General features: G+C 44.3%; 1 protein-coding gene across 5 annotated transcripts; it reads right to left on the bottom strand.

Annotated features, from left to right (window-relative positions):
- Positions 1-35: 35 nt before the first annotated feature.
- Positions 36-25,889, bottom strand: LOC119241394 (SLAM family member 5-like). Of its 5 annotated transcripts, XM_037506662.2 has the most exons (11): positions 25,820-25,889; positions 22,306-22,399; positions 19,804-19,905; positions 17,688-17,843; positions 8,153-8,494; positions 5,424-5,675; positions 4,969-5,088; positions 3,832-3,920; positions 2,985-3,047; positions 1,417-1,509; positions 516-551 (listed from the first exon to the last, which is right to left on the bottom strand). In XM_037506662.2, exons 4-10 carry the CDS (start codon positions 17,731-17,733, stop codon positions 1,432-1,434), a joined length of 990 nt encoding a protein of 329 aa, XP_037362559.1. In that variant the 5' UTR covers positions 17,734-17,843; positions 19,804-19,905; positions 22,306-22,399; positions 25,820-25,889; the 3' UTR covers positions 516-551; positions 1,417-1,431. The 5 variants fall into 5 exon arrangements, with proteins under 5 accessions (XP_037362560.1, XP_037362559.1, XP_037362558.1 ...); XM_037506663.2 differs by lacking the exon at positions 1,417-1,509 and having other exon boundaries at positions 36-551; XM_037506661.2 differs by lacking the exon at positions 516-551 and having other exon boundaries at positions 754-1,509.
- Between the last annotated feature and the right edge of the window lie 1,414 nt (positions 25,890-27,303).

Raw genomic sequence — 27,303 nt, 5'->3', positions numbered from 1 at the left:
AAAAATTATTAGTTTATTTACTTTTTTTTCTGAGCAGGTACAAAAATCCTAAGTATATAATATGATTGGAAATTTTGCTATCTATATACATTTTCATTTAGGGGGAATTTTAAAACTTGTGGTAAAAAAACCTAAATTACATATTGTGGTTACTACATACCCTAAAATTTATGTTTTTGCTGTGCAAGTGGAATTTAATTATATTAATTATATATTTAGTGGAATTAATTATATTCACAAAGTTGTACAATCACCAACATTTACTATTTCTAAAAAAGCTTTCAGTCCCTGTGATAATGTGATTTATAAAAAAATATTGGAGAGTGATGTTACCAGGATGGAGACAGAGGTTGAGTTATTCCTGAACAACTATTCAGGAACAAGATACCACTGAGAGAATCATCCTAGAACATGGGAGTGAGGCTGAAGCATCCACCTGCATTAAAGAGACCAACATACTCCGTATGAGAAGGTAAGAGGAGCAGCTATGTGTTGACCATATTGTGCCTCCCCTAGATGGCTCAGCACCTCATGGAGAAGTCTCCCTGTGCCTAAAGAGGAAAAAAAGAGCTTATTAATTTAACTAGTGATTCCAAGGATGGTTTCCTAGAGCAGTGACACCTGAGCTAGGCACCAAAGTTGTGTAAGTGGATGGGGTGGGGCACATTCCAGCCAAGGTGTGGACCTGCAGAGACAAAGGACCATGGACATGCATGAGGTGCCTGGGGTGAGTGGTGGGGGTGGAGGGTGGAGTGGGGTGGGGTGGGGGGCTGTGTCCAAATCACCATACAGATCCAGGCCTCTGCTTTTTCCATGCATTCATCACCTGGAAGCCCTCGTCTTTCTACGCCAAATCCCACCCACTCTTAAAGGCTCGGCTTTAGCTCTGTCTCCTCCAAAGGTTTTTTCTGACAGTGCTGGTGAATGATACTCTGGAGTTCAGAATTTAACTGCAGTGGCAGTGTTGGAGCTGCATCCTCACTTCACCAGGGCAGAGGAAGGTTGCCTTACCCTTTGGGCCCTTGCAGCCCCCAACACAATGACAATGATTCACTCATTGGGACTCGTGCCTTCATCATGTCTACATGTAGTCCATTTCTGTTCTCCAGCCTGGGATTATTCATGGGATGTAGAATTTGGCTGATTGTATTTGCTACATACTCAGGAACAATTTCTCAGATGTTCCCGCCAATGTTCTGCTTACTTGATGGGGGTTTCTCAGCACTGCAGCTGGTTGGGGGAGGGTACAAACCTCAGCTAAACCCGATGCCCTCTGGGCTGAGCCTCTGGAACTGTCATGCCCCCAATTTCATCACCTGCACCTTCATCTCCTGAGTGTCCCCCTGTAGAATAACTCTGCTTCCTTCAAGTTCTCTTGTTTTGATATTTGGGTAACAGTCAAGTCCTTTCAAGTACCAGAAAAATAGCTCATCAATTCCTTTTAGAGGTAGAAGCAGCAGGTATGGTTTCTTCTTGCTGAGGCTGCTTGGAGTATATATTAGTCTGGCTCTGCAGAGAAACAGAACCAAAAGGAGAAAATAATAATAATGTTGATGACGACGATGATGATGTTATGCAAGCCAAGATGTCCCAGATCTGCTGTCTGTTAACTAGAGACCCCAGAGAGGCGATGGTAATAGTTCCCATCTAAGTCAGAAGCCTGAGAACCAGGAGAGGTGATGGTGTAAGTTCCAGTCAAGTCCAATCTCAAAGAGAGGAGAAGACCAACATCCCAGCTAGAAGGCAGTGAGGCAGAGAGCTCCCCCTCCCCCTACCTCTTTGTTCCATTTAAGCTTGCAATGGGAATGGCGATGCCCACCCACACTGGTGTGTGTGTGTCTCCTCTGTTCAGTCCATCAATTCAAATTCAGTGATAACACCCTCACGGACTCTGAATAATGTTTAATCAAATATCTGGGCCCCATCAAGTGGACCCATCAATTAATCACTACAGAGTGCTACAGAAGACGAGCTTGACCAGAGGGAAAATCCCACGAGGCTTTGGAAGCCTGAAGAAAATGCCCAACAGTGTGGTCCCCAGCAAAGGGACCTTTTCTAACCCTCCCTGGTGAGTGTCTGCATGGCAGACAGCCCTAGCCCGAAGGCTCCCCCAGCACTGCCCCATGCCTCTCGGCTGGTGGAATCCCACAGAAGTTTCCACGACAGAAGGCAAGTAGAGTCCACGGCACGCACTTGGGGAGGCTCCGGGGTGCTGTGTGGACTGGTACAGGCCCTGTACCAAGCTTCTCACACATAGTGAGTGTGGGCAGAGCCTCCTCAGGGGAGTGCTATGATGTTTACAGGCACATGAACTTTGGTCTTCTTGGCATATGGGGTTGTGGGAAGAGTCACATCTTTGGTCACAAGAAACTTCAGCCATGAGTAATCTCGAGCATTGACCCCACTGTGCCATAAGAATCCTGCTTTCTACATGTGCTTGGTGTGAAGAAGGCTGGGAGGCCCTGTGCCGCCACAATCATCCACTCCTTAGAAGGGAAGTCCCCTCCCTGGGCCAGACTGACTTTCCCTCCGTGCTTATTCCAGGCAGGGGCCATCGGGACACCACTGCAAGAGCCTGTGCAGGCTGCTTCCCATGATGATCCGCTGACGGAGCTCCCGGCAGCTGGGGTTCAGCTTTCCATCTGCTTGCCAGTCTGTTCCTGCTGTGGGCCCGTGCCTGCCCGGAGCCAGCACCTGTTTTCTAATTTTCACACCATGACCAACAGTGCGGTATTAGAAGCTGGAGTTTCCACAGAGTTCAGAGGCTGGGGGCACCGGCATTTAAGGGTGGGATTAGCGTCACGGCCCGTGCCTGGCATGGAGCTGGGGCAGGGGTCTGTGTGTGTATGTGACGGACTAGAGACCGCAGCTCTCAGCACTCAGTCCTGAGACGGGAAGGAAGAGCCCAGAGCGCCTGCTGCCCCGGCTTGGGCAGACAGGGAGGGAGCACACAGGACAACAGGTGAAAAGTCAGGAGTGTTTACCTTTTCCAAGGGTTGCACTGTGGAATACACTGAGTTCACTGCTTCCTCCTTGGGCAGGGACACCTATAAAACACCCGTCGACCAATTCGTGAGGGAGCTCTGGAAAATATTAAGAACCCCTCTTGATTCTGCTCTACCTGTCACTTTCCCCAGGTGGCTGCCTCTTGGGGCCTCAGCTCTACTTTGGAGAGGATGGGGGTCAGGCAGAGTGGGGGTGGGACAGTGGGCAACAACTGAACAGAAACCTCTGGAGACACAAGGAGGGTTTACATGGTTCAGACTGAGCTTTGCTTCCCATGCCCTGTGAGTCCAGCTGTGCTGTCCATCTAAATATAGTGCTCTAAGACCAGGCTGAATCAGTCCTTAGGGAGCAGGCTAGTGCAGGTATAGAGGAGGGGATGCAATGTAGACACCTGGCCCAGGATGGAGTTGAACAGGGCAGGTGACAAGGCAGGTGACAGGAAAGGATGGAGACAGAGTGACTGAGTCTGAGGGAGGTGATCCTGCCACTAGGAACCCTCAGCACGCGTCATGCAGGTGTGGGTGAGGCCACATCAGAGCCCTCCTTGGGGACTCCCTTAGCTTGGCCCTGTAGGGAGCACTCCTTTCCTAGTCCTGACTCACCTAAGAGTTCAGCCCAGTGTGGAAACTCAGGGCCTCCGGCAGTGGGCACCAAAGGCTACCAGGGAAAGAGTTGGCTACTTTCTGTCCTCCTAGAAGGACTCATGGCACTATTTCCCAGAAGTGGCATTTCTAGTTGGACCCTCTAGATCTTTGGCCATGGCCCTGGTCTAGGCTACTGCTCACTCCGAATCTGGGTGGGCAGATCATGAGGAGCGTGGCTCACATTGGTCTGGAGGATTTCATCGTATAGCCTGGATTCTGCTGGCCTGGTTGTCCTTGAAACTTCTGTGTATATTGTTTTTGATTCAGCATCTGTGTCACAAATAAAGATAAAACCACGGAATGTGAATGGTAGAGGATTTTATGAATGATCTCTCTTTAAGATGAAGTAATGAGGCCTACCAGATTACCTAGTCCCATCTCCTAGAGGAGTTGCTATGGTCTGGAAGGCACCCAGCTTAGACCTCCTTAGAACTCTGTAGGAATTCTCTTCTACATGAATCCACTTTAGGTTGAAGGGATTCTCCCCCTCCCCATGTGGGCACTCAGAATAGCTCTCCCACATGGGGTCTTTCTTAGGGTCTTTAGCACAGCTACTTATCTTTTTACAGGAGAGTCTCAGGTTTTCAATTAGGTGGTTACTCTCCAGTTATATCTGTGTTGGATTCCTCCAGTGGGTACCTTACTACCTTAGTGTGCCAGGAGTTGTGAGGTGATTGGTAGGAAAGGTAAATTTGAGGTGAACATGGGGGTAAGAGTAATAGGGATTTTGAGGGTGTAATGATCTCCTTGGGGCCAAAGATCAGGTTTCCTGTTTGAGAATGGCACATACAAAAGGTTCCAGAGTGATCTTATGACAACCATGGAATACAAATGAGTACCTGTCCCTCAATGACTCCCCAAAGATCATGGTCAAAAGTTACTCAGGAGGTGTCAGTTTTCTTTAAAAACAAATAAGTATGATGCATGATTCAAAAAACAAAAAAAACTCAGTGGTACTGAAGTGACCCCGGAGACCCCTGGAGACCCTCTAGTCCAAACCTCACTTCACACATGAGAACACTGAGCCAGAGATACTGGTCTAATGAAGCACATCTTGTTAATGTCAGCGCTAAACTTGAACCCATGTTCTGGGCCCACCAGACTCTGGGGATCCCAGAACAGCTCTGAAGACCATTCAAGGCAATGTCACACTGTCCTTGGGGACCTCATTCTGAAACTGGTGAGGTGGCAGGAGGGGAGTGCAAGAAGGTTGATTCTCTAGAACAAAGGACTTTTCCACATCACTGGGGAGAAATAACTTTGGTTCCAGGGAGTAGAAAGATGCTTTTCCACATTTTACCCTCTGGCAAAATCCTACCTTGACCTCTTTTGCGCAGAAGAAGCAGAATTACTGGCAATATGATGAGCATAAACAGGAAAAGTACAGCCACTGTACTCAGCAGCCCAATGTGGCGTCTCTGGTGGTTCAGCCCAGTGTCTGGAAAGAGAAGTTACAGTGAGACTAGGACCTCAGGAAACAGGCCCATGGGGCTGGGCAGGCTTGGTACCTTCAGGGACACAATCAAAATTAGGTGACCTTCAGGGTGCACCAAAGCTCCAGGAGAGCACTTCTTGCTATTAGAAAACTAATCAGAGGGGGCTGGCAACTCTCAGAAGACTCTGGACACTTTCAGGGCACCTTGGAGGAGACACCCTAGGACCAGCCTACTGCAAGGGAGGTGTATACCCCTGAGAATGAAGCCCAGACTCAGACCTTGCAGCTCTTCTGAGTGACTGCTGAGGGCTCCGGGAGGACAAGACTGAGCTGCTTACCTGAGCAGAGCTGCTGGGCAGAGATAGACTCAGAGCTGTTGCTGACAGGGTTCCAGGCTGTGCAGGTGTAAGTATGCTCTGGGTCTTCGTGGCTCTGGAAAATTCGGATGATGTTCCCCTCTCTCCCCAGGGAACTCCAACTATATGTTACATTTTTGTCTTCTTCCTCCACAAAGCATGTCAGTGTGACATTACAGGTGCTGTTCACAGAGGTCATTAAACTCGGAGTAATTTTTGGCTTCCCAAGCCGACCTGGAAGGGAAAACATGAGCAAGAAGTCAACTGGGGCTGGTTACACCAGCTTTGAGAGTCAACCGTTACATTTCTTTCTTCTTTCTTTTTTTGTGACTGTTCTTATTTTATTTTATTTTATTATTATTATTTTTTGGTATTATTTATTTATTTTTATTATTTTTAAAATAAATTTTATTTTTATATTCCCCATACAATTGCAACCCTCTTATTTTGATCCCAATCCCTCCCCTCCCCGCCCCCCACCCTCCATAAAGTGTCTCTGGTTCATAGTTGTTTGTTGATTTTGAATTTCACTTTCTTATAGTATCCTGCTATGAGTGAGACCATCTGGTATTTTTCTTTTTCTTTCTGGCTTATTTTGCTGAGCATGATCCCTTCCAGTACCATCCATGTTGCTGCAAATTGCATGTTTGTCTTTTTTGAATGCTGAGTAATATTCCATGGTGTATATGTACCACATCTTCTTGATCCAGTCATCTATTTTTGGGCATTTGGGTTGTTTCCCAATCTTAGCTATTGTAAACAGTGCTGCTATAAACATAGGGGTGCAGGTGCTCTTTGGAATTGATGTTTCTGTGTCCTTTGGGCAAATACCTTGTAGTGGAATTGCTGGATCATATGGAAGCTCTATGTTTAGTAGGTCAAGAATCTCCACACAGCTCTCCATAGTGGTTGGACCATCAACTGTTACATTTCAAAAACTTGTCAAGATGGTGGTTAAACAGAGCTGTCACGAAATATTGAATTATAAAGACTTACAATTAAATTATATTAAAAACAAAGCTAATAAATACTCAAAACTCACCACTTTTTATTTCCTTTTTGGACATTTTGCTGTTATCTAGGCTCTCAAATTTATTTCACCTATTGTGTATGTCCTTTGTAATGATGTATGAAATATTCCCAATTCCATATGTCTTTTTTTTGTGTGTTTCTTTCTTTTTTTTTTAAATTTTATTTTTATATTCCCCATACAATTGCAACCCCCTTAATTTGACCCCAACCCCTCCTTTCCCCTCTCCCCACCCTCCATAGTGTGTCTATGGTTCATAGTTGTTTGTTGATTTTGATTTTTTTCTTTCTTATAGTTATTCTTTTCCCTGGTCCCTTATTTAGGTTTTCTAAATTCCTGCTATGAGTGAGACCATCTGGTATTTTTCTTTTTCTTTCTGGCTTATTTTGCTGAGCATGATCCCTTCCAGCTCCATCCATGTTGCTGCAAATTGCATGAGTTTATCTTTTTTGATTGCTGAGTAATATTCCATGATGTATAGGTACCACATCTTCTTGATCCAGTCATCTATTTTTGGGCATTTGGGTTGTTTCCAAAACAGCTATTGTAAATAGTGCTGCTATAAACATACGGGTGCAGGTGCTCTTGGAATTGATGTTTCTGTGTCCTTTGGGTAAATACCTAGGCCAACTCCGTATGTTTTTAAAGCAACTAGGATGAGGGCCTCCCCGGTGGCGAAGGGGGTTGAGCACCGCATTGTGAAGCTGTCCACAGCCTCTGCAGCGCAGGTTTGATTCCCGGCCTGCCAGGGAGATTCCCACATGGCATCGCAGACCTCTGCTGTCTTGTCCACTGCTCCCCTCAGCCTTGTGTTTCTGTCATCTGCCTGTTCTGCTCCCCACTCTGTCTCTGGTGAATCCTCTCACCCTCTTGCACCTCTGGCCTATACCCCAGCTCTTGTATAAAAATAAATAAATCTTAAAAAAAAAAAAAGCAACCAGGACGAGAATAGCTGTACCACAGAAACTGATAAAAGTCCGTCTCAGAAGCTTGTATACTGCATGATTCTCGATGGATAACATTTGTGAACAGACATAAGCTTACACATTAAGAAAGGATTTTCTTCCAGGAATTAGGGATGGAGAAGGGGTAATAAGTGACTCTGAAGGGATCAAAGAATCTTGTGGCAATGTTATTCTTAAGTGTGATCGTGGTAGTGCTCACGTGAAGCTACATGTGTGATTATTTTGAACAGAGTTACTCCATGCTCACACATGCGAGTACATGTGTAAGTGGTGACATCTAACTACACTCTGTAGGTGGACCCAATGTTGATTTTTGGTTTTGATGCTGTACTGTAGTAAGGTGAGATGTTACTATTAGGAGAGGCTGACTGAAGGGTACGCAGCACCTCCCCAAACATTTCTTTACACTTTCTTTTGCATCTATAATTATTTCAAAATAAAAGGATCTTTTACAAAAGGGCTTTACATACACGGGGCCTCACAAGAACTGTAGGAAGTGAGTGCTGTGATTGTACATGTTTTATAGAAAAGAAAAGCAACGCCCAGGGGACAACCATGATGGAAAATTCCCTGGGTAAAAACATATAAAGCCACACCCTCTTTTTATAAGTGTTGATAAAATTAACTAAGTTTAAGTATAAAAAGATTTAGGGAATCCAATTATCAGAAAAATAGCAAAATTGCAAAGCAAAACCTTCAATTTACCCACAACTCACGGTAGATTTGAAGGTTGTAACGCTTGGTTTCGGTAGTGCTTGAGGTCTTCAAAGTTATGTCGGCCGAGTAGATGCCTGCATCTTCCATCCCAAGATTTCTCATCTCCAGGTTGTAGTTCTGACCTGAGACATTTATTCGGTCATTATAACTGTTGTGAGTCACAATGACTTTGGGTACTGTCCCTGAGTCTCCTGGTTGTACAAAAGCAATTGATGTTTTGAACTGCCAAACAATGCTTCCAACTTGCTGTGATTCTGGGATATTCAAGGGGAAAGTAACTGACTCCCCCAGGATCCCGTTCACGGTGCAGACATCTGTGTTACTTCCAGCTGTTTCTGGCCCTGAGAACACAAATAGAAAAACCACTGTGCCTGTTAGAGTCCCTTGTCCTCCCATCTCATCCACTTTCCTGAGAATGCTTCTTTTCTTGGGCATCGACTTTGGAAGGGGGCATTCTACTCAAGGTATGTCTAATATGTTATGATGACAATGTAGTTCCTAAAAAATTCTCATTTTTTAAAAAAAAATTATTCATTTATGTGTAGGGTGTAGGCCACAGGTATGGGGGTACGAATTCATCAGAGACAGAGTGGGGAGCAGAACTGGCAGACTGACTGAAATACACTGCTGAGGGGAGCAGCGGGCGAGACAGGAGAGGTCTGCTGTGCCATGTGGGTTACTTCCCTAGCCAGGGATCGAAATCATGTTTCAGTGACTGCCAATAGCTTCATAGTGCTGAGACTTAACACATTGTGCCACCAGGGAGGCCCGAAGATTCTCATTTAAAAACTAAGTTTCTGGACCTCCCTAGTGGAGCAGGTGGTTGAGCAACGCACTGTGAAGCTTTTTGAGGCCTCTGCAGAGCCGGTTGGATCCCGGCCGGCCGGCAAGAATCCCACATGGCGCAGCAACCTCTTCCTGTCTCGCCAGCTGCTCCCCTCAGCAGTGTGTTTTGTCAGTCTGCCTGTTCTGTTCCCCGCTCTGTCTCTGGTGAATCCTCTCATTCTCCCATGACTCTGGCAAGTACACCAGTTCTTGTATTAAAAAAAAAAATAAATCTTAAAAAAAATATGACATGGGGGAAATGAAGGGTTTATGTTCTTCTCTTTCTTTGCTTTTCCATCGCCTTGTAAAGACAACATAATTATAAGGTGCTTTTTCTCCTCTTCCTTTTCCTTTTCTTTTGTTACCTGTTATTCTCTCTGAGCTCTATTTTGAGGAATAGTTTTGGGCCAGCAAGGGTGATATTAAAAATATTTAATTACTAATTAAAACGTTTAACCAATCTGGAAGGGCACCAGCCATTAACAATAATTGGGTCATCTGATGAATACTAGCTGCATGTAAGCACCCAAGAGCAAGATACAGTATTCCACATAGGTGGGCTCAGGCTGCTCCTAAAGTTTACCCAGGGTTTGGCATAAAGAGGGAAGGAGAAGGATCCTTGAGAACACCAGTCATTTTGAAGTGTCACAAAACCAAGGGATTTCTCAAACACATGGCTGCCCCTGCCTCCCAGCACAGTAACTCCTGAATGGGGCTGGGAGCTGCTAATATCTTTCTTTCCTTTTCAGATCAACCAAGTCTTTCCTTAGGAAGAATATTCCAGGCAAGTTCTTATGACCTAGTTGGGGTGCAAGTTCAGAAGGAGACGGTACAGGGCCCTTGGGGGGGGGGAGGGAAGAACAAGGACCCTTATCTACTGTCATTAAGAGCTGCGTGCCAGGGGCTGGGTTAGGGACTCAGAAGCAGGTGTTGTCCTGAGAGCTCACAGCCCAGAGTAAGACAGATGCATATACAAATGAAAAATAAGACCGGGGGTGAGTGTTAGGTGAAGGAAACAGAAGGGGAACAGAAGAAGAGACTAAGGCTGCCTTTGGTGGCAGGAGGTATAATTTGCCAATATTTATTTCTTTGAACATTAATTCTCTGTAAATAAGCTGATGAGGTCTGGTGGAAGGACCCAAATCCCAGACTAACAAACATGTATGTGTGATCTGTGTGGTCATACAAGCCTCCAGCCCAGAAAGACAATGAGCTTCATTTAATATGGCCCTGCACCTGGACATTCTTAGTGATATTTGAACAAGGGCCTCCACATTTTCATGTTGTGCTGGGCTCCCCAAATTGTATACTTGCTCTTGGTCTCAGACCTCCCATGTCTGTGAAGGCTTTTTGAAGTCAGGTCCGAGCGCCTAAATGCCATTCTACTCATCAGATTCAGGTTAGGTGTGAAAAAGAAAGGACAGGATGTGGGTGCCATAGACTCATGGTTCTGGTAGGTTCTGTTATCAAACCCAGGAAATGTGTAGGAATTCCGCTAAGGCTGAGATCTTAGTATTAGAACAGTGTACAGTCACAGGATGGTATGAGGATATGATGTGTAGTTGTCTTATCTTCTGTAAAGTCATTCAGGAAGCGATGCTGGGGTGGCAGATATGGGGAGCTGGGGAAGTCCTGCAGCAATTTGTGCTGTTGGTGTTATTCCTGAGAATCCTGTGCATGCTGAGAAAAGGCATGGAATGTGAACAGTCCTAAGATGAGAATTTTGCTACCTTCAAACACACCAAATGTGGTGTGAGAGAAAAGCCATTACACATAGCTGTGGTTTTGTAATCCCAAAGCCACTGCATGTAGGGGAAAGATAGGGGACTAAAGATGTGGGTGCTGGGGTAGAAGATAGTGGGGAAACCCTGCACCTACTTGTGCTGCTAGTGTTATTCCTACCTATAAGTTGGGCACTTAATAAAGCCATAGACCCTTTATGAGTCAGTTTCTTCATCCACAGAATGGAAATAATAACTATAAAATTTGCCCAGTCTAATTAGTGATCAGCGAATAGTATGAAATACTCTGTGAATCATCACGGCAATCTAAATGTTAGTTATTTCTGAAGTTGATAATGAAAATGAGGAGGATGATACCCATAATCATCGTAATCTTAATAATTGGTACATACACTTTAAGGCTTCCCTAGTCCATCTGTGAGGGCCTGTTGACACCATGGTCACACTGGACAATGTATGAGTCATTATTAAGGGTTAGTTCAAGTAAAGCCATGAGGGATAATTTTAGGTGGCACTCCACTTGGTGGAGTTTATTCTTTCTTTAAACACTTCAGACTTTTTTTTTTAAATCTTCCTATCAATCAACCTCAATACTTATTTTTCTAGATGCTAAAGGGACTCAAACATTTTATTAGTGTTTTCTGCCAGGAAAGAAGCAGCAGACAGTCAAGCATTGAGAAATCTTGCGTCATTCTCCTTGAGGATAGAAAGTCCTGGTCACAGGATTTTTAAGAAAAGGAAACTACCAGCCCCAGAGAATAGTTACTATTTTCTCTATTAATTGATTTTTATCATCTTTATGAGATTTGAGTTAACTTGAATCTTTTTCTTTAAAAAAAAGATGCACTATCAAGTATACACACAAATTCGAAAATGAATATAGGATAGTGGCCATGCATTATTATATCTCTAGTCCTCTGTAATTGCACACTTTTAGCATTTATATATTTATTATTAATTATTGAGCATAAAGATGGAAATAAGGAACACAAAGAACTCCAGTAATATCAGTCCTCCAACTGATATCCCATACTTCTTTCTAGTTTCTACACAGATGAACCTAGGTGCTTCCAAACTTGCAGATTTTTCCTCCTGAGTTTTAAGACAAGAAAGGGTTGATTCAGAAGATACTTTGGTAGACTGATTACCAGCATTGACCTTGGGTTCCTGCTGAGGAGGTACTTGGCTATTTTGTCAGTCACCATTTTGATAAGAAGAGCTTTTGGGGTAGATGGCACTCCTGAGGCAGGTCTCGGCTTCTTCCTACTGGTGTCCTGTGTCATCAAGATGTGCAGATTCATAATCTTTATTTGGAAACAGGATTTTTTTTTATTTTTATATTCCCCATACAATTCCAACCCCCTCTTTTTAACCCCAAACCCTCCTTTCCCCACCCCCCCCAATGTGTCTCTGGTTCATAGTTGTTTGTTGATTTTGATTTTTTTTTTCTTATAGTTATTCTTTTTCCTGGTCCCTTATTTAGGAATTTTCTAAATTCCTGCTATGAGTGAGACCATCCAGTATTTTTCTTTTTATTTCTGGCTTATTTCGCTGAGCATGATCACTTCCAGCGCCATCCATGTTGCTGCAAATTGCATGTGTTTATCTTTTTTGATTGCTGAGTAATATTCCATGGTGTATATGGACCACATCTTCTTGATCCAGTCATCTATTTTTGGGCATTTGGGCTGTTTCCAAAGCTTAGCTATTGTAGATAGTGCTGCTATAAACATAGGAGTGCAGGTGCTCTTTGGAATTAATGTTTCTGTGTCTTTTGGGTAAATACCTAGGAGTGGAATTGCTGGATCATATGGAAGCTCTATATTTAGTAGGTTGAGGAATCTCCACACAGCTCTCCACAGTGGTTGGACCAGTTTGCACTCCCATCAGCAGTGCAGGAGAGTTCCTTTCTCTCCACATCCTCGCCAACATTTGTTGTTGCTAGTTGTTTTTTTTTTAATTTTTATATTCCCCATACAATTGCAACCCCCTGATTTTGACCCCAATCTAGTTTTTTTTTTTTAATATGTGCCATTCTCACTGGTGTGAGATGGTATCTCATTGTAGTTTTGATTTGCATTTCCCTGATTGCAAGTGATGTTGAACATTTTTTCATATGCCTGCTGGCCATTGGTATTTCCTCTGTGGAGAAGTTTCTTTTTAGCTCTTCTGCCCATTTTTTGACTGGATTATTTTCCTTGTTTTTGTTGAGTCTCATCAGCTCTTTGTAAATTTTTGCCATCAGTCCTTTATCATTAGTGTTGGGTGCAAAAAGTTTCTCGGTGGAGTTTCTCTTTGTTTTGGTTATTGTCTCTTTTGCCGTGTAGAAGCTCTTTAATTTGATGTAGTCCCAGCTCTTTATCCTTGCCTTCACTATCACTGCTTTGGGTGATGCATCTGTAAAGATGTCTTTGAGGTGCATGTCATGCAATGTTTCGCCTATATTTCCTTCTATATATTTTATGGTTTCAGGTCTTATGTCTAGTTCTTTAGTCCATTTTGAGTTGGTTTTTGTGCATGGTATGAGGTAGTAGTCAAGCCTTCATTCTTTTGCATGTAACGACCCAGGGAAACTGGATTTTTGCATTTATGTACCAATATCCCATGTTCCCCATTCACAATTTATTCTTCATTCTATGACTGGGCATCTGCTTTTGACCCCTTTGTGAATGCAGCAGCAGCCTGTTCAAGTCTCTTTCTAGAACACAGAATGTCTTTATCTTCAGGCCCCTCCATGCGAGGATGTTGGGTCAATGACAAATTGGCTCTTGCACATACTCTTCTCCCGGCATGAAGTCTTCTAACTTGCAGGCTCATCGTTGGGCCCTATTTAACCATGGACAGATACCCATTTGGGTCTACTCACCTGTTGGACTTTTATGTATCAACTGCTAGAATATCTCACAAAGGTGTTTTCTCTTCAACAGGGCTTCAAAGTCCTGTCTATATTGGACCCTTCTTTGTAGAAGTTAATTTAAGTTAGCTCAAATCAAATATGTGAATGGAACCTGAATGATATCTATATAAAGTCATTTTTTGAATCTTCTGCCCAGTGCCCCTACCTTAATTTCTGATGTTGGTGAAGACCTGCCCACTAGCCCCCACCCTCCTCTGCAGGTAGTTGTGAGATAGGTCCAGCCTATGACTGAACTATCCTGACTTTGATGGGAATAAATCACGACTTTTCAATGAAAAATCACCAAATGGAAACGAATGACCAGCAAAGGGACAATACTTCGGTATTAAAGTCGGTGAAGGCAGAAATGGCCAGTGGTTAAGTCCAAAGACATTTGTGTTCAAATCCTACTTCCTTTAGTTTTTAGCTAAATTAATTCTAATGTTCTGTGTGTCGATGTTTTCATTAAAAAAATTGGGATATTAATAATAGTCCCACCAGAGGGTGAGGATTAAACAAAACAATAAGGGTAGACTACTTGGAACAATACCAGGCTTACGGTGATTGCCCCATCGATGGTTAGTATTACTATTATTGATGGGAGAGGAGAAGATTGCAGGGGAGGAGTTGAAGAAACTAAGCAAGAAATATGTAGAGAAAAGGAAAAATTAAAAAAGTGTGGCAAAGAACATGTGGAGGGGGATGGGTACAGAGCATATGTGGTAGGCTCTTCCGTCTTCTACCCCAGTCAGTGGATGGCAGAGGATCCTTGGGGTGATAGCCAGAGAGAGGCACAATGTCACAAGTCATGATAAGACAGTTGAGGTTAGAGCTTAAGGCTGTGAGTCTTGGTTCTTAGAGAAAACTGCTCCAACCCGGAAGAGTCATGAGTTTGCACACTCAGACTTATTTCCATAATGTCAAGAAAAAATGGGAAATTTCTAACTTCCTTTCTTCACTACTTCTCCACTGACTCAATACTCTGAATTCCAGGGAAGTACATAAGATCAGTGTTGATTCCTAAGCCTAAGGCTAAATTTAAGGAACCATTGTTGCCAGAAAAACAGCAGGAGGAACTTAGGGTGTATTTCTACATCAAAGAAATATTTGTGGATTAGTCCGTTAAAGGCAAATAGATAACTCAGCAAAGGCAAATTGTATGTGGAAGCACTTCTGTTTTTCACTTCTACAAAAAGAAACCCCAGCTCAATTCAACGGTCCCTGACAATGGATATCTCACCCTTCCTTGGCATCCTTTCTAGAACCCCAAGAGCCCACACCTAAGCAAAAACTCCCACCATTTTCTCCCACTCATTTTCTGTGGATCACCCCCAAACAGAGGCATGTTGCCCAGAACCTCTGGCTTTGGCCTTCACACTTCCTAAAATGATGTTAAAGCAAATCTGAAAACAGAAAAAGCCTTACCTAATACTTGTGCAGCACTTAGTATATGGAGGTACTGCAACAAGTGCTAAACATAGCTTGTAATTTTGATTCTCAAAATAATCATATTGGACTAGTAGTTCCCCATTTTAAAATTTAAAAAAAGCATGTTTATACAATTTCCCCAAAATCACAAAACAAATGGATGATAATTCATGACCGGTTGGATTTGACAAGCTTGATTTCAATTTTAGTAGATGAGGCGCATGTATCTCAGAACTATCTTTTATTTCAGCATGTGTCAGTCCTCTGTAGAGCATCAAGGGTTTCAATATGTACTGATTGGGAAGTCAGAGAGAGCATGGGCCAGAAAGAGAGCATGGGCCAGTCATTGGATTAGAAGATGAGTTCAATTTCTAACAGTACCAAGTTCAGGTTGTAAAATTTTAGATGAAGTATTTGACTTGAATCTTAATCTATACTTAAAAAAAAATAGGGGGCCTCCCTGGTGGTGCAGCAGTTGAGCGCTGGGTTGCCAAGCTGCCCACAGCCTCTGCACCGCAAGTTCGATCCCCGGCTGCTCCCCGGCCACCGGAGGAGGGTCCCACATGGCGCGTAGACCTCTCTTGCTGCCCGCTGCTCCCCTCAGCAGTGTACTTCATCATTCTGCCTGCTCTGCTTTCCCATCTGACTCTGGTGAATTCTCTCACCCTCCCGCACTTCTGACAGTACCCAGTGCTTGTATAAATAAATCTTTTAAAAAAATTTAAAAAAATGTGTAAAAAAAAATAATAGGGGCCACTCGGTAGCGCAGTGGGTTGAGCACAGCAGATTGAGTGCAGTGCTTGGGGAGCTGTTGCAGCCTCTGCAGCGCGGGTTCGATTCTCAGCTGGCCAAGGAGCTACCCACATGGTGCGGCAGACCTCTCCTATCTCCGCACTGCTCCCAGTTCCATCTGCCTCTTCTGCTTCCTGCTCTGTCTCTGGTGAATTCTCTCACCCTCCTGGGCCTCTGGCCTGTACCCCAGTTTTTGTATAAATAAAAAATAAATCTAAAATAATAATAATAGAATAATAACAGGATTAATAATATTCATCTTGTTTATTTTAATGATTTTAGTATGGATCACAGGAATGTCAAGATCAAAATTGTAGAAGGCTTTGCAAACTAAGTAGTATCAAATGCATGATGGCCAGCCTTCTCTGGAAATTGGGGACATTCCTGTATTTTCTGTGTAGGTTCTATCCAACTGTTCACTATCTAATTGCATTTTCTGCCTCCTACATCAGGGTGACTAGCACAAGCTCCAAAGCCATAGCTTGTCTAGTGGGTGTAATCTCCATGATGCTTGAATTAAAGGAACCACAGCTATAAATGGTCAAGGTAATGCAAGAGACCAAGGTATATCAATTCCACCTTTTCAGGAAATCCTAACCCACTGGATTCTTTATATTCTAAATCATGCCAGGAATATGCTGGTGCTTTTACAGAACTTGTGAGAGATGCTATAGGTAGATTTATTAAATAAGAAATATAGTCAATTTTGACTTTAACAAGGCAGTTGTTTGGATGAAATGAGATAATATATACAAAAATACCTCAGACCTAGATTAATGATACAATTTTCTTTGTGCTAACAACAGCCAGTGGTCATTTTGTCCTTCATAATTAAGCCATAGTAAGAAAAGAGAGTTTTTCATTCAAGTTCTCCATCTCTTTTTTGAGACTTAGCTTATTTGTAATATAGGGATAGCAAAGTCATCCCCACTTATTTTAGAGAGATTTTTGAGGATATAAGCAGAGAATAGCTCAGAATTTGCTTTGCAAAGAAAGGGAACATACAAAGATTAAGTTTTCAAAGTGATAATTATGATCATGCCTCACGCTAATCTGGTAGAGCAATGAAATATAACTGGGAAGTGCATGTCTGTCAAAAATAGGTAATACATTTTATTTTATTCTTTTCTAATTTTTTATTGTATCTCTTTTTCATTAAGGTAACATTGATTTATTTATTGTTTTAAAGATTTATTTATTTGTACAAGCACTGGGATACAGACCAGAGGCGTGGGAAGGTAAGAGGATTCACCAGAGACAGAGCAGGGAGCAGAACAGATAGAAGGACTGAAATACACTGCTGAGGGGGGCAGTGGACGAGACAGGAGAGGTCTGCTATGCCATATGGATTTCTCCTTGGCTGGCCAGGAATCGAACCAGTGCTGCAGAGGCAGCAGACAGCTTCACAGCGCCGTGCTCAACCTGCTGCACCACTAGGGAGGCCCATTGGTTTAAACATTGCATGTGATTCAGAGGTATAGGTTCATATCTCTTCAAATGTAAGAGGTAACACATTTTAACCCACCCCCCAAAGAATTTGCATTAAAGTTATTCAAGGTTTTGGATGATCTGTTCTTTCTTGGGGGTCTCTGGGAAGTTCAATCAAGTGTTAACTCTCTTAAACAGAAGAGTTCATTGCAGACCTTTGGAGGCTGGGCAGAGACAAAATTTTATTTAGAAATATAAACTCTAAAGCTAAAAATAATTATGTTTCTCCCCAGTCAGATGGATCCTTCTAGAGACCTAGGGTGTGTCTGTTAAGACAGATCAAACGTGCATTTCAGCATCTTTCTGAAGGGAAATTTCTAAAAATAGAATACTAGTAAGGAGTTAGCAGGGGTCAGAACTCACAGGTTTGCAGGCAAAGGAGCAAGATCCATAGGAGGGGCTGAGCCATCTTCTCCAGGGCTGGTCTTCCGTGGGCAAGAATGGCAGGAACTCTGCTAGCAGGGAGTTGGTTTCACTTGTGTTTTTGTGCTCCATTTATAGACAGATTCAGTAGGAAGTCTGAAAAAACGTCTAATTTTCATCATCCAAGAGAAAATTAACCCCCTTTACCCAGCAAAATGCTGAAACTATATAATGTTATAAGCCAAAGCTATTTCAATAAAAATTTTTTACAAAAAGGAAGTATGAGTTAACTGACTTAGGAAAAGTTGATCTATACTTTACGATGCTCGTTTTTTCCCTATTATATAACATTAATGCCTAGTATTATTTATTCAACAAGTATTTACTGACTGCCTACTAGGTGTCAGGTGCTATTTAGGGAACTGGCAATATAAAGAGCAGGAAAGTAACTATCTTGCTCTTTTCCTGAGCCCATGTTGTTGTGGGGAGCTCAACAATGAAACGGGTAATTTCAACATAGTGTGATAAGGAGAGCAATGGAGAAAATGAAGGAAAATGGAATTTCCTGGATAAATTATTTGATTTCACAGGATTTAACTATATCCCTCTCACATTTTTAGCAAGCTTGATTTCCTTAAATATATAATTACTGCATGTGCAAAAACATACCTCTGTCATGTGTGCACAGAGAAACAAGAAAGAAGAACATGAAATTGCCACTTGCTGTTGAAAACCTGACTTTGTATTCCCTTTCTTCCATCTTCTTCTTTCTCAGCAGAATGCATGTTTTTTTAATGTTTTTAATTTTATATATTTTTTACATCATTTTTCATTTTTGAATAATGTATTCATTTTCATCTTGGTTATAGTCCCCGTTAAATTCCCAGCCCCCCTTGTTTTGATCCTACCCTCCCCGCTCCCCATGGTGTGTCTCTGGTTTATCGTTGCCTGTTGATTTTTTTTTTTTAAAGATTTATTTATTTATTTATACAAGCATGGGGTACAGTCAGAAGCATGGGAGGGTGAGAGAATTCACCAGAGCCAGAGCGGGGAGCAGAGCAGGCAGAAGGACCGAAGTACACTGCTGAGGGGAGCAGCGGGCGGCAGGAGAGGTCTGTGCGCCATGTGGGACCCTCCTCCGGTGGCCGGTGAGCAGCCGGGGATCGAACCGGCGCTGCAGAGGCTGCGGGCAGCTTCGCAACCCAGCGCTCAACCGCTGTGCCACCGGGGAGGCCCTGCCTGTTGATTTTGATTTTCACTTGATTATAATTAGTCTTTTTCCTGGTCTCTTATTTAGGTTTTCTAAATTCCTGCTATGAGTGAGACCATCCGCTATTTTTCTTTTTCTTTCTGGCTTATTTCGCTGAGCATGATCCCTTCCAGCTCCATACATGTTGCTGTAAATAGCATGAGTTTATCGTTTTTGATTGCTGAGTAATATTCCATTCTGCATATGTACCATAGGATGCATATATTTTTTAAGCTATTGCTCAGAGTCAATTATTATCACCTAATTCAGATCTTCAGTTCATTAGGACACATTCAGGTTTTGAACAGAATTCTTTTTCTTCCTGTTTTCTTCTTTCTTTTTCTCTTTACCTCTCCTACTTTTTTCAAAAATGATGGGAGTAAAGATAAGAAAAATAACTTAAAATAATAAAATTGATGTTAGGGTCCTCCCTAGTGGCACAAGGGGTTAAGCATCAGCACTATGAAGGAATCCCCAGCTACTGCAGCATGGAGCTAACACACATGGCATGGCAGACCTCTCCTGTCTCTCCTGCTGCTCCCCTCAGCAGTGTATTTCAGTCAGTCTGCCTGTTCTTCTCCCCACTCTGTTTCTGGTAAATCCTCTCACATCCCCCCCCCCCGCCCCCGTACCTCTGGCCTATACCCTAGTTCTTGTATGCATAAAAAATAAATCTTAAAAAAATAAAATAAAATTGATGTTTAAAAAAGTGCATGCTTCTTAAAAATTCCTGCAATCTGGAATTAGAGACAGAGATGAAAAACAAATGGAATTCTCTATGTAGGAAAAAGAATTATTCTGTGTGCACTGAAAGACAAATAATTATGGAAATTAAGCAGAACAGAGAAAGAAAAAATATTTGTTTACCAGGAGGAGTAATATGGCAGCTCTAAGTTAAAAGTGGTTCTTCCCCTTATTCTTCGGATTCTCTCCTTTTTCCTCCTTCCATCCTGCTTCACCAGTTTCTCCCTGATGAGTGGAGGAACACACAAATATACTTTGTAACTTAATTCTAAATGTTTCACATCTTCTGCTAAACACTCTCTTCTTTCTTTGCTCCCATTAAAAGCAAGTCTTCCAAGTTGCTGCAAATTGCAAGTGTTTATCTTTTTTGAATGCTGAGTAATATTCCATGGTGTCTATGTACCACATCTTCTTGATCCAGTCATCTATTTTTGGGCATTTGGGTTGATTCCAAAGCTTAGCTATTGTAAACAGTGCTGCTATAAACATAGGGGTGCAGGTGCATGGATGGCGCTGGAAGGGATCATGCTCAGCGAAATAAGCCAGAAAGAAAAAGAAGAATATCGGATGGTCTCACTCATAGCAGGAATCTAGAAAACTTAAATAAGGGACCAGGAAAATGAATATCTATAAGAAAGTGAAAATCATAATCAACAAACAACTATGAACCAGAGACACTTTATGAGGGGAGGGGGGCGGGGAGGGAGGGATTGGGGTCAAAATAAAGGAGTTGCAATTGTTTGGGGAATATAAAAATAAAAAAATTAAAAAAAAAACCCTACAGAAAATGAAAAAAAAAAAAAAAAAGCAAGTCTTACTGAAATGACACCATGGTCAATGTTTCGGTTCCCTTATTTCTCAAATCAACGCTTTCCAAGGCCTCTCCCGACTCTATTGAAACTCCTACTGTCAAGTTCATCCACAACCTCCTCATTGTGAATTCTACCAGTGAAAAGGAGTGAGGGATATCAGGGGAATAATGACTACTTTGATGAAATTATTGACCAAAAGTCTAGGATGTGTGACATCAGTCAAAAAGACACGATAGGGGCCTCCTAGTGCCATAGCAGGTTGAGTGCAGAGCTGTGAAGCTGTCTGTAGCCTCAACAGTGCTGGTTCAATTCCCGGCCGGCCAGGGAGATACCCATGTGGCACGACAGACCTCTGCTGTCTCACCTGCTGCTCCCCTCGGCAGTGTTTTTGGTCTGCCTGCCTGTTCTGCTCCCCATTCTGTCTCTGGTAAATCCTCTCACACACCCCCACACCTCTGGCCTGTACCCCAGTTCTTGTATAAATAAATAATCTTTAAAAAAAAAGACACAGTGTTAGTAGTTATAATGGCCTATCCCTCAATAGAAACACCAATAAATAAATAAATAAATAAGATAATAGTATAAAGAATAACAAACACTTCCTGAATCAACTTTGACAAAATTGTATAAAGTAGTCAAAGGTTAAAAGCAACCAAATCAAGAAAGAAGCAATTTAAAATTGAGAGGAGAGCTTTGCAGCATTTTATTTGCTTTCCCCTTCCCTGGCTTGGTTGCACACTGCTAAGATCATAGTCCTCAATTCCAGAAGGCTGCCATTATTCTGTAAGAATTATATTTGTCTGTTTTGACCTGTCTGGGTGCTGTCTGAGAACTGATGGAAGGCACCTGCCTTATTTTAACTAAGTCAGCACTCTCAAGTGGAAAAGTAGCTATGCAGAGGGTATTCTTCATAATCATTGAGAGGCAAATGTGCTACCCATTGCCACTTGGCAGAAAAGACTACAGTCAAGGTAAACATTGGAGAAGCTGAAAATCTGGAACAGATTCATTGATATAGTAACAACATTCTTCCCTGAGAAACAGGCAGGTACCACACTTATTAGACGTTAACAAGTCCAGAGCCCGCCGGTTTTGGAGCGTGGCCTGTGCCAGGGAGGTGAGCTGTCTTTGTAATGATGCTAAAGACCCAGACGTTTTTCTAAGGAGGTATCTATTGGAGTTCCATAGGGGGGACTGAGAGTTGGGGAATCTGGCATGGGGCAAAAAGCAAAAATAAGGAGTTTAGGATCAGAGGCCCTATGAGTGGTAATACCTTGCCCGAGGCTGCGCTGATCTGGAATTGCCAGGCATAGACAGAAGAACGGGAAGTGGCTTTAAGAGATGGGATTAGGGGCCTCCCCGGTGGGTGGCGCAGAGGTTGAGTGCTGGGTTGCAAAGTTGCAAAGCTGCCCGTGGCCTCTGCAGCGCCTGTTCGATCCCGGCTGCTCCCCGGCCACCGGAGGAGGGTCCCACATGGCGCGCAGACCTCTCCTGCCGCCCGCTGCTCAACTCAGCAGTGTACTTTGGTCCTTCTGCCTGCTCTGCTCCCAGCTCTGGCTCTGGTGAATTCTCTCACCCTCCCTCCCGCGCTTCTGACTGTGCCCAGTGCATGTATAAATAAAAACACACACACACATAAACAAACAAACAAACAAACAAACAAATAAATAAAAATACAGGCCTCTTAAAAAAAAAGAGAGAGATGGGATTAGGAACAGAGGAGGGAGAGTCAGAAGAGAGTAGGCCGAGTGGAACCTGGACTAGGGGCGCAGTGATGCGTACCCGAGTTGGGCTCAAGTGCTCGCATACATACTGTTTGTCCACAGGGACCATGTTGCTCATCTGTCAATAACAGGAATGGCTTTTCCGGGTCTGGGATAGCTAAGGCTCATCTCAGAGTTCTTTGCCTGGATAAAGCAGAGAAAACAGGGTGTAGAAACAAAGAAAAGCATGATCATTATCACCGGGCCTACTAGGGACAGGATCCATGGTAGTAAGGGAGTGCTGGTCCAAGTCTGGTAATCCTGGCCCCAGCTTCAGCTGACAAAGAGTTGGTCAGAGGGGGTTTTGCTGGTCAGATGAGCAAGTCCATGAACAAGTCCATGAATGTGTTGGAGGAGGGGGAGACACCTGAGTACACACGATTTCTCACCAAAATCTCTCTCAGACCTTTAACGCTTTCTTTTGCTTTCTTCCTTTCTAATATCATTTCATTTTACCCATTCTACTTTAAATTATTTTAAGGAGCTTTAGAATATTTATCTTTAATACATTTTTTTTTCAACACACATATCTCCCCTTACTTGCATTTACAAAACCTTAGTTTTATAAGGGAATTTAACACCATCTAAACAATGATGAAAAAACACAAATTTAAGATAGATATTTATTGTAGCTTTTTGTTCCTGTTCCCAGTGATTTAACTGGCAGAGAATGGTGTCCAAAGCCTGCATCTGTTGGGCAATATTAATGTTTTCAATTTGGCTAAGGTCACCCTGTAGGGTTTTGAATTGTGGGAGGATGAGGGGTGGATGGCTGTCTGTAAGGATTTTTGAAAGGGGAAATCCCAGCTGGGCTGACACTGTGTAAGAATCCCAAGCTGAAAAGGTTTCCAGGTGACACTGGATTCTAGGCGTGCTCACTGCGGGACTGAGATTGATCATAACCTAAGGCTTGCTGGAGTAGGAAGATGTGTGGATTTTTCAGCTGAGCAGGTCCATGGTGGAGTAGGGCTGGTTGTTTGGATTCTAATATACTGGTCCCCGAGTCTTTTTAAAGGGGAGCTAGAGAGCCTCTCTATTTGTTCCTTGCAACTTACACGTTTTACCACCTGGGACATAAGAACTGGTGGCTCCAGAGAGTCAGGACTAGCAGGAGACAGTTGAGACTCAGATTTAGATGGAGTAAGTAGATGGGGCTCACTCAAGTGGGATTCCTGGGAGGCCGGTAGAGGAGGATACAAGGGGGGCCTTCAGGGTGCCCAGGCATATGGTTGTGGCTGTTCTTTATCATCAGTGGATGAAAAGACTCATTTTGATTTAAAAGGTTGCAGCTGAGGTTGTAAAACAGAAAGAGGTTGTACTGCAACTTCTAACCAAGGTGGCTGGGAAAGGACTATAGTAAGCCAGGAGGCTGTATATAGAAATTGGTCTGGGTGACCTGGGTTGCCCATGACCACTCTGTAGGGGGTGGTGAGTGGCCACAACTGGGGTAGAGGTATGCCAGACCATGGGGTCGACAGTGGAAGGAGACAGAGGGTAGTCCTGAGAAGGGTTAGGAGATTTTGGATGTGAAGGGTGAGAGCAACACTAGGGTCTTAGAACCATGGGAGAGTAGCCTCGAGTTTGGTTAGGAGGTCACGACCCAGGAGTGGTGTGGGGCAAGAAGGCATGACTAGGAAAGAGCAGACTGGTTGTCTTGGGTTGAGAAGGAAAGCCGTCAACACCAGTAACCGAGGCCTGAGAAGGATAAACTTGACTGGAATAGGAGGGGAGGACAGAGAAGGCAGCCCCCGTGTCAACCAGAAAGGAGATGGACTTACCTGCTACCTTGACTGTTACCCTGGGCTCCTCGAAGGTTATCGGAGTCGTTGAGTCCGGGCCTCTTCAGTCCAAGACCGCCGGTGGCAGGGTTGCAGGGACTGGAAGGACTGGCCCACCAAGGCCAGGCCCACCACAGCCAGGCGTGGTGGGACAGTCACTTTTTCAGTGACCCCAGATGGTTCTGGCAGAGGGTGGGGGTTGGGGCAATGTTTGGACCAGTGGCCCTCCAGGCCACACTTGAAGCAGGCTCCCAGCAGCAGTTGGTTGGGGCCCATTGTTGTCCTCTGTCGGGCGGCAGGTGCTGTGGTCGTTGGAGGAGCAGGGCCTGGCAGTCTCAAGGCAGCTACTAGGGCCTGAGCTTGAAGCTCAGCCTTCTGGTGACTACGGAGTTCCCTCTTTGCCCTGTCCTGTTCCTCCCGGTTAAATACTGTAAAGGCCATGTTCAGCAGATCCCGGATAGGGATTTGAGGACCATCCTCAGCCTTCTTAAGCTGTTTTCTAATGTCTGGGGCTGACTGAGATATAAAATGGCTACTGTGGTGCCTCCAGGCGAGTCAGGGTCAAGCCTGGTATAGTGCTGGAGCACCTCTGTCAGGTGGCTAAGGAAGGCAGCAGGGTTTTTTGAGGCAGACTGGGTAATCTTCCTGAGCTTATGAAAGTTTATAGGTTTAGGCACTGCTGAATTGGAGACCAGCTAGGGGACAGGTAATAAAATGGTCTAGGTGAGCCCAGCCCCCGGCAACCCGCATCAATGTTAGTCTGGAATTCCCAGCCAGGCACCTGGCAGGGAACTGCTTCAGGGCCTGAGGGCATGGTTGTGTTAGTTAAGTGGATCTGATCTGCATGGTCTTGAGCAGACCGAAAAACACGTTCCTTTTATTACAGGTCAGGGTGGAAGAGAATATAACACGTAAAGCACGACTTGTAAGGTCATAGACTTGGGTAAGATAACGAAATTTTTGGGTGTAGGTAGTGAAAGAGCCAAGACGCTTTTTTTTAGAGGATTAGAGAACGCAGAAGAGGGGTTTGGAGAGGGCGAAGAGTGAGAGGAGTCTCAAGACTTTGAAAATATGGCAGGTTTTCAGGAGGGAGGGAAGGGGCGGAGCATAAGAGAAAGATAGCCTGGCCCTAAGGGAATTTCCAGCCACTTTTTCTGCCTACGGCAAAAGTTGTCTAAGTCGTTTAGAATTTTGGGGCCAAAAGAGCCCATTTTCAGCCACCTAGAGCCATTGTCCAATTCATATTTGGGCCAGGCCGTGGTGCAATAAAAATGAGGTGCTTAGATCTCACATCCAGCTTTAAATGTAGAGGACCAAGGGCCTTTAGGAGGCACCCCAAGGGGGTATCTGCTAGAATGCACGATTGTGTTGATCCCATAGTGAGTGTCCCTGTTAGGATCTCAAATGGAGGGTCGGGGAGGGAGGCCCGCGTCCCAGCGTCCCTGGTCCGATCCTCAGGAAATTGAGTGGGAGAGTGAAAGGGGAAGGTGGCATCCCGCGGTCCTCTTTACCTCCAAGAAATAGGACAGGTCGTCCCTGTGAGGAGACATCTCACCTCAGAGAGAGCCCCAAATGGAAGGTGCTGGTTGAACTGTTACAGGGCAGCCCCGATACAAAACGGGTTGCCTGACTGTGGGTCCTCATCCACGCACTTAAAAGGACTTATCAATGCTCTACTGCAGGAACACGTGAAAGGTTAATAAAAGGTTTACTTACAAGGGAAGGGGAAATGAGGAAATGTACAGCTCAGGGAGAAAAGTGGGAGACAGTTTTAAATGCGTCCTACCCAATTCGCCGATCAGGAATCCCAAATGGCACTCTGAGAGCTGGTTGCAAGCCAGGAGCCGTGAAGCCAGGAGGCGAGCGAGAGAGCGAGCCCCCCAAGGCCCACGTGTCTGGTTTTTATACCCAACCTGGCTGCTTAACTCCACCCTCAGGTCCCAGCCACCTTCCCTTTGGTGGTGACGGGATTTGTCTTTCCTGATGTCTTGATGACTTTGGTTTGGAGTGGGGGTGGGATCCACAAAGCCTGCATGGAATTAGCTCAGGACATCCTTTCCCCCTAACAGTTCCCCTGAGGAGACGTCTCACCTCAGAGGAAGCCCCAAATGGAAAGTGAGGATCAGGAGGGGGTAGCGCTCGCTAAATAAAAAGAAGTGACCTCTTTGATCCGAGGGACCCTAGAGGCAACAACTCACCCTGGGGGAGTCAAGAGTTAAGTGCTGGTGGTCCACAGGCCGGCTGAGTCTTTTCATTCTTTGTGATTATTTGGCGAAGTGCCTTAGGAGGAGAAGGTGGGCCAAAAGGAGGCAGAGGAGGATGGCCTCTCCAAGGGAGATGAGAAGAAGAAGTTGTTGAGGTGGAAGTGGCCACATGGATTGGAGTTACCAGGCAAGCCCAATAAGGGACTAGAGCAAGTCTCTGCTCCGCTCACATGGCAAGAGAGGCAGCGAGAGCCCATTCTCCCGCAGGGAGGGGTGCCCCGGGTCGCATACCAGCGGCGGCCGTTAAGCCTTAGTGAGCTCAGAGGGCTTCCTGGCTTCCAGTTCCATGGGGAGAGGTAGAGAGAGAGAGAGTGAACGAGAGGGAGAGTGGAGGGTTCGCAATGGGCAGGGTCCACTTGTGGGATTGAACCACATTCCTGGCCAATGCCCCAGATGAAAGGTTCAGCGTGGTAAAGAAAAGGAGAACCAGGCTAAATTTCTCAAAGGAAGGGAAAACTTATTGCGCCCTGGCGGACCTCACTGACCCAAGGTGGGCGTCCATGAAGCAGCACCCATGGTGAGGAGAGATGTTCCTTTTATAGGGGGAGGAGAGGTTAGGCAGGAAAACTGGGTTGGCAGGGGGGAAACAGGTTTAGGCGGAACAAAGTTGTTTTGGGTGGAGCCAAGTTGTTTTCTCCTGTTATGGCTTCAGTTTAGGTATGATGGCATCAGTGGTCCTGGTGTCAGGGTCATCTTGTCTTTTTCTGTATGGGCTTCCTCATTCCTGGCCCCTGCATCGACTTTTCATTACCTAATTGTATTAAAGTTCATTCCCATTAAAGTCTCATATGTTTTATGTTGATGTGGCAGATGGCAGAACCCATTTAAAGTAGGCAGGTGTGCGGGGTTGGGGTGGCCCTCTCCCTGCCCTTTAAAAGATTTGGCGACCCCAGATTTGGCACCCAATGTGATTTAGGACAGAGCCGTCTGTGGTTAGTCAGCCTCATAGGGAAATTGGGCTTCTCTGTGGCACTGGCTACTATAAGCACAAGTGTGATTTTTGGTT

The sequence above is a fragment of the Talpa occidentalis genome, unplaced genomic scaffold (genome assembly GCF_014898055.3).
Source record: "Talpa occidentalis isolate TD23 unplaced genomic scaffold, MPIMG_talOcc4v2.1 talOcc4.12, whole genome shotgun sequence".
NCBI classification, from domain to species: Eukaryota; Metazoa; Chordata; class Mammalia; order Eulipotyphla; family Talpidae; genus Talpa; species Talpa occidentalis.
The sequence above is the reverse complement of the archived record's forward strand: the minus strand, read 5'-3'. Positions and strand labels throughout refer to the sequence as shown.

What these genes read in the sequence shown, in the direction of transcription:
- LOC119241394 (XM_037506660.2), bottom strand. Translation starts at nt 17,733, where the DNA reads ATGGCTCAGCCCCTCCTATGGATCTTGCTCCTTTGCCTGCAAACCT. An exon ending in GCTCCTTTGCCTGCAAACCT is followed by an intron (nt 8,495 to 17,687) that starts GTGAGTTCTGAC and finishes TTGTGTTCTCAG; the next exon opens with GGCCAGAAACAGCTGGAAGT. An exon ending in TTACAACCTTCAAATCTACC is followed by an intron (nt 5,676 to 8,152) that starts GTGAGTTGTGGG and finishes TTTCCCTTCCAG; the next exon opens with GTCGGCTTGGGAAGCCAAAA.